Below are 6955 nucleotides of genomic sequence, written 5' to 3' on the forward strand. Positions count from 1 at the left end.
TTTTTCAGGACGAAGTGTTAGCGGACGGTAAAGTGGTGATCGACCTGATCGATGCCATCAAGCCTGGCTCCATCAACTATGACCTCGTGCTGCACGGCGGCAATGAGGAGGTAACTTGTTTACACTTTTTTAATTTTTTTATACTATAACCTTTGTATAACCTCAAAATATTTTTATTATTGACAAACCGACATTTGATGCTAAAATTGGAAAATTGACAATATATTTCCACTAAAAAACTTTCTCACATAATTATACACCAGCTTGCGATTTCGTTCATGCGGAATATAAAAAATACTATGTTTTTCATCTGCACCAAATTTCATTGAAATCTGTTCAATCTTGTGGAAATATTAACAAACATCCATCCATTTAAACTTTCGAATTTATAATATTAGTAAGATATGCTATTTACATAGTACATTTGTCCGTATAAGCCACTATACTATATTTGACCATTTTCTCAACGTAACTGAAAAAAAAAATCGATGGCAAAGAAATTCAAAGATATGTTAAGCCAGTGAGGACTAGGTAAATATTTAATCTATTCATCACCAGCTCGCATGTCCCCACCGAGGGGCTCGGAGCCTACCCTAATTAGGGGTGACTAGGCCATAGTTGTTAGAAATAGTTGAGAACGCAACCATAATTTTTTTAGTGGCAACACTTTTTGTAACTTCATCTTCCATCTTATGTTCACTGAATATACGGCGTGCATTTTCTCAAGACATCGTTTGATTTATATTCACCAATATCCACACAATATATCAATTATAATCAACCACGCTGCACTGCGGGTTGGTTGACATTAATTCTGTCAACCATTTTGTATTTCAGGAGAATCTAGCGAACGCTAAATACGCGATATCGATGGCGCGTCGCTGCGGCGCGCGCGTGTACGCGCTGCCCGAGGACATCACCGAGCGCAAGCCCAAGTTGATAATGACGGTGTTCGCCTGCCTCATGGCGCTCGACTACATTCCGCAGATGGACGCGCCGCTCGCTAAGTGAGTACATACCGGGCTTAGGGGGAGGGGGTAAAATACCTAAATGTCTAATATTGTAACATTTAAATATGTATGCAATTCCTGTCTATACTTATAGAGAGGATAGATTTGTATTTTTTATTATGTATTGTAATAGCTGAGTATTGAGCCGATTTTCACATTTTCAGTGTCAACGTAGCTTTCCAATGGTGAAAGACTTTTTAAAATTGGCCCAATCTTTGAATTATTTCTATGTATACAACAGTTACAAATCTTTCCTCTTTCTAATTTAGTATAGATGTTTGCAAGCCAATTTGCGATTACAAAGCGATGTTTAAGATTCGTTTCAGTATTTGGCATTAAGGTAAATAAACGATTGTCAATTTGTCATTAAAATATCAACTCAGGTTGTTAAGCTATCTCTTTAGAATAAAAAAGGATTTTTTACAACCCCCCTCCCCTTCTATAGGACATTGGTCGGCGATGTACACAATGATTGAATTTTTAATAATTACATTGAAACAATGGTTAGCAGGATAAGAACTGCTATATTCTATGAAATGATATAACGAACACGATCGTTCTAGGACAGGGGTGACCTAATGGCATGCGACAATATTTTTGACACGACACATCAAAAACTTTATTAATGCATTTAAACTGCACGAAAATGCTGTAAAATGTACCCAATTATCAAAATTGCTTGATCATGTGACCGTATTAAACATTCCTATAGAAAATGGGACTTTGATAAATCCAAGTTCGCCACCCCCTAGTCTAGGACGTGACAGCCATTCAAATATCCGTCGCTGAGTACACGAGTTTAAATTTGTTTCTGTGGTTAAACATTGATTGGAATACATAACTGAACAGATTAACATTTTATTGAGTTATTAGTGTACTCTCTATTTCCTTTTTACTCTATGAAAGTTTGACAGCTGTCAGTACTGTTCAAAGTAAAAATGTTCTTTGACAGCCGTCTCTATTAAAATTTCATGGTATCGAGATGTTTAATCTGTACCACGTTTTGATTTATTTTTAAAAATACACACCATGTTTATTAAAAGTGCATACATAAAACTCATTTATAATTTGTACACTTGATATATTAATATAATTACATATAATAAGTACAAAATGGTAAGAATACCATTTAGCCATAACTATACATGCTTAGTTTTTTAATAATTAGTTTTAATTATTATTTTTTGGTTGAAAAAGTTTAAAAATTCAATCAAATTGTGTTTTTGGTGAAAAAATAATGTATGTGTGGGTACAAACAGCTTGGGAATAATTCGGGAATTAATTATGGCCTAAGGAAATGTGTGTTTTAAATTATTTTTAGTGGCTTAAAAAAATATTGTCTCAAATAAGCCACTAGAAATAAATATTATAACCCCACCGGTACAGAGAAATTTAAAAACTTCCATATAAGGAAATGTACCTTTCAATGTTGCATATTTTAGCACTTTCCTATATAAATATAATTCGATATATAAGGTGAGGGGCGCAGTGTAAACAGAACTGTAATCGATTTATCGGTAAAATCGACGGTTTTAATATTAATTTTACACCTTTGATGTTATCGATATATCGAGTATAATAATCGATATTGTAAATTATTGTCTCACTTGTATAAGTTTTGCACAATTTTATCAATTTGCTTTACAATACATTCTTTCCGCAATGCTTTAAAATTTCTCGTTCTTCGCTTTAGATCTAAAGTTTAGTTTCTCTTTGAATAAAGGAGCAGAAATCTACTACAAGTTATAAAGCGGACGTTACGAGTGTTTTTTTTTAATTTATCAAGCTGATGCAATGTGGATTTCTGCCACAAATATCAAACTATACAGAGAGTCTACCAGTAGTTTTTTTGACTGTAATGTTCAATGTAGAAAATATTATCGTCTGTTACAATTCTATTTTCTTCAACCAGTGGAATTGATGGTTTAGTTAAGTCCTGTTTACACTGATGTCAGGTGATGGATTTTGTTTTGTGATCGTCCCAACTGTTTGTGGATACGGCGGTATTTTAATATTTGTAATATGTCGTATATTGTATAAATAATAACTTATTATACGCGACATAGGACTTTCGGTCTTATCGAACTAACGCATTTAGTACTTATCGACATTTAGTATTAGATCATGTCAATGAATTTTATACATTTTTACCAGTACTCTTTGCGAAATTATTTAAGGCATAGAAATAAAGAAGCTAGGTTTTTAAGTAATTGCTTCAAAAGACATTTTTTAGCTTCATAAGGTATTGGCCTTCCAATATATGAGATTTGTTTTCTTTGCGATTTATATATTCGTAAATATTTACTCATTTACAGTCAGCGTTTGTCATTTTATTAATTTCATTTACTCTTTGTTTAACAAAATCAAAGATTAACAATTAAGTACAGTAATGTAAAGTCGACATTCTTACTATTTGGGAGATTTTCGTTTGGCGTAAATTACAGTAAAATGTGCCAAATAATTTCATTAATTGTATCTTTTTAAACTTTAAACTTAAATTACTCTATGCGAAGTAAGAAAAAAGACCACTTAATCTATGGTAAAAATGATTTGAACAACCACAGACTAACGCTGACTGTATTTGATACGTACATTAAAAAAAAAACAATATCGAGATAATAAAACAGTATTGAACATTCCTCTCAGAGTTCAGCATTCCTTAATTCGGCATTTCAATACTTATGTTAAGTTTAACCAATACATTCTATATTTTAACTTGAAAATGTATATTCTTTACTTAAGTTAATGTGAAATATATTTTTTAGATTTTTTTTTATTTGTGACATTCCTATGGGAAACAACGATTTATACATTTTTAATTGTAAATTAATTTTTTTAGACGTTTTAAGATTTTTTTATAGAATTATTTCCTTTTAGATTTTAGTTCGATATATCGGAGGAATCATTTTTATCGCTAAATATAGTGACTTTAAAGAACAACTATTGTTTAAACTATATCATATATGTACGCTGTCATTTATGTTGTAACATTTGTAAGCCTAAATAAATCGGAATTGAAAATAATATTGAATTTATTTGAATAACCTTATTTGTTTTGAAATATTAACATGAACCTGGTTGTTTTAAGTATCGGTTTCCACTGACAAAATGTTACTGCTGTCTCTGTTTTAGAGAGTGGGAAAGATGGTAATATCTGTGAGCAGATTTTTCAGTGGAACAGCACTTTAATGTTTGTGTACTTATGTAAATAATGTTTTACATTTTCGAGGGTTTGGTTTGTGTTTTAAATTCACCATTTCATCACATTTGGGAATTTTGCAAATTGGGAACAACAGGTAATCTTTATTTTACTTGTTTAAACGCAATTTCCTTTTCTTGTAACTTTGGTGTTGGGTGTGTTTTAATAATTCAGTGTGTGTGTATATTTTGAAGTTTGTCTTGTGTGTTTTAAAACTTTACTTTTTTAATAATTCTTTCCTGCACAGTTTAACCTTCTAAAAGCTTCAACTCAACGATTACATATTTTATTACTTTAAAGACATATTTTAAAAATATTTTTATGAGATGTCAATCGATTCGTATTCTTCAAACAGTACCCTTTTCGAGTTTAAATCTTGTAACAAGTTTTTTTAAATCTTTTTAATTATCCAACTAAAAATGTTTTTTTTTTACTTTAAATCGTTCTTTTTAAATTATACACTTATTCATAGTGGCGTCATAAATTTACGTATTTATAGGGTTGAAAACTCAGAAGTAACCGTTTTCTCGGATGTAACGGAAGCCGAAAATGACGTCAGTGAAAGTACTGAAGAGACCACAGACCTAACACCAGTGATAGAAAAGCCAGCCCTGCCTCCGAAACCCGATAACTTGTCACCACTACCGAGAACACAGTCGGTTTCCACGGACGAAACGAAAGAATAATTTAAATGTTACCTTTTGTATATAGATTTCATGGCTACCCAAAAGTTTAGATGGTATAAAAGTCGCGGTAATAAAATATGACTTTTATTATTGAAAAACAACGATATTTACATAATTGAAAAGTTATTAAACCAGTATAACAGAAGAATTATTTTTTTATAACAATTTATATGTTTTATGCAAAGATTTTATAGAATGTTTATTTTTCTATTATTTTTATTATAATTTATTGTGTTGTAGTTTTAATAAATTGGAACATTACGTACAAAGAGAATTGAAATGCAATTTATTTTTTTATGTGTATGTTATAAATTGATTTTATAACTAAATTCAACGTATTGTATACATTTTTGTAAGTACATCTGTACATTTATTTTAAACATTTGAATTTGAATAGATTTCTTACTTTTATAACAATAATTTAAAATAAAGAATTATATTTTATTTCATGTAGTCTTTATCCTGAAAAACATCCCTTACAAGAAATTTGTGATCAAAATATTCAAGTGAAATAAAACAAAAATATAATAAAAAATTGTGATGATTTATATTCAATCCACAGCCGGCAATAAAATAAAAACATACAAAGTCATGCATTTTCATAGTAATAAGAAATAATACGAAATCGATGGGACACATTTTGCATTAAAATAAATTACATATCCACATAGAAGAATTCAAATAATAAAACTTATAAACTGCATACATTAGACTTACTTTCATGAATAAAGAATATTCAAACTATGTATTGTGAGTTTTAAAGTTCAAATTTTTAAAATTTCTCGATCTAATCTAATGTACACAGATTATAAATTTTCACACATTATAATAAAAAGGTGACGAAATAATAATTAAAGCACATGATAATTGACAGACCCTAGGAACAGATTATTTTTAACATAACATGTTAAAACCGGTTTCCACGGTAGTTTTATAGAAAAAAATATACACAAACAATATTATCTTTCAACAATGCTATACAAGTTTCTGCAGTGGAAACCTACGGTTAAAGGAATAAACATAAGCTTCTGCTTATCATAGTTCATGTTGGACTTATTTCTCATTAAAACCAATATTTTTCGATGCATCAAACATTTTCTTAAAACACGAAAATTGAAAAACGTCAATATTTTTTTAAACATATTTTCATTTTTATTCGTTGAAAGTTTAAAAAGAAAACTGTAATGATAATCAAGAGAAAGACTAATAAAGACAATTTAAAATGAAAAAAGACACTTTAAAAAAACTAATGTAGTTTTTTCACAATTTTCCTACTTGTTACTATTGTGTAATAAAGTAATATTTATTATATCATAATAGAAATTAAAAAAATGCTTTTAAATTCAAAGCAAGTAATTGAATATCCCAGTGATAATCTAGAAATATTTTCATTGTTATCTAAAAATTAAGAAAATTTTGGAATGTTCTCATAAACGTACAATATAGAAATAACTGAAGAACTTATATTTTTAGAGAATGGCTTCTTTACAAGATGTTATCTGTAAATTTTGTAATAAGAAAGATTACAATATTCTCGGAGTTTTATAAAAAAATGGATTATTTGCAGCATCAAAACCATTCTCTTTAGTGAGTAGTTCCTGTCATATAATTATGTACTTAAAAATATAAAATTTTCTTTAAATTTCCTACAAACGTTATCAACCAAATATCCAATAAATAACACTGTTACATTCAAACTTCGTCAAATTGTTACTAAAAAAAAAATGTTCCCTATTATTTTTAAAATTAACGGCTGATCGATAAATAATTAAAGCGGTATAATACAAAAAAGAAATATACAATATATGCTTGTTCATAATACCGTGAATTTCCACTCGTACAAATATTATTTCAATATTTCTAAGGACGATATTTTTGTACGAATTTCTCGTCAGTGGAATTCCACGCTAATAACCCAACTCTCATTTTCTACAACAATTATATACACAACTTCAATACTATAGAATAACATTCGTAATTATAAACCAACACCCGCCAACAATTACGACGCTAAAGCAATTCGAGATGCAAAATTGAAACTCTAAAATAATGAAAACCTT

General features: G+C 29.4%; 1 protein-coding gene across 1 annotated transcript in view; it reads left to right on the forward strand.

Moving 5' to 3' along the window:
- Positions 1-5339, forward strand: part of LOC106111403 (plastin-3) — a 37591-nt gene extending 32252 nt beyond the window's left edge. The window contains exons 13-15 of the mRNA XM_013293473.1: positions 9-110; positions 838-1007; positions 4709-5339. Of these exons, the coding sequence (XP_013148927.1) occupies positions 9-110; positions 838-1007; positions 4709-4895 (459 nt within the window). The 3' untranslated portion in view covers positions 4896-5339. The remainder of the gene's footprint in view (positions 1-8; positions 111-837; positions 1008-4708) is intronic.
- The last annotated feature ends 1616 nt before the right edge of the window (positions 5340-6955 follow it).

Source organism: Papilio polytes, unplaced genomic scaffold (assembly GCF_000836215.1).
Source record: "Papilio polytes unplaced genomic scaffold, Ppol_1.0 DF824169.1, whole genome shotgun sequence".
Taxonomy (NCBI): Eukaryota; Metazoa; Arthropoda; class Insecta; order Lepidoptera; family Papilionidae; genus Papilio; species Papilio polytes.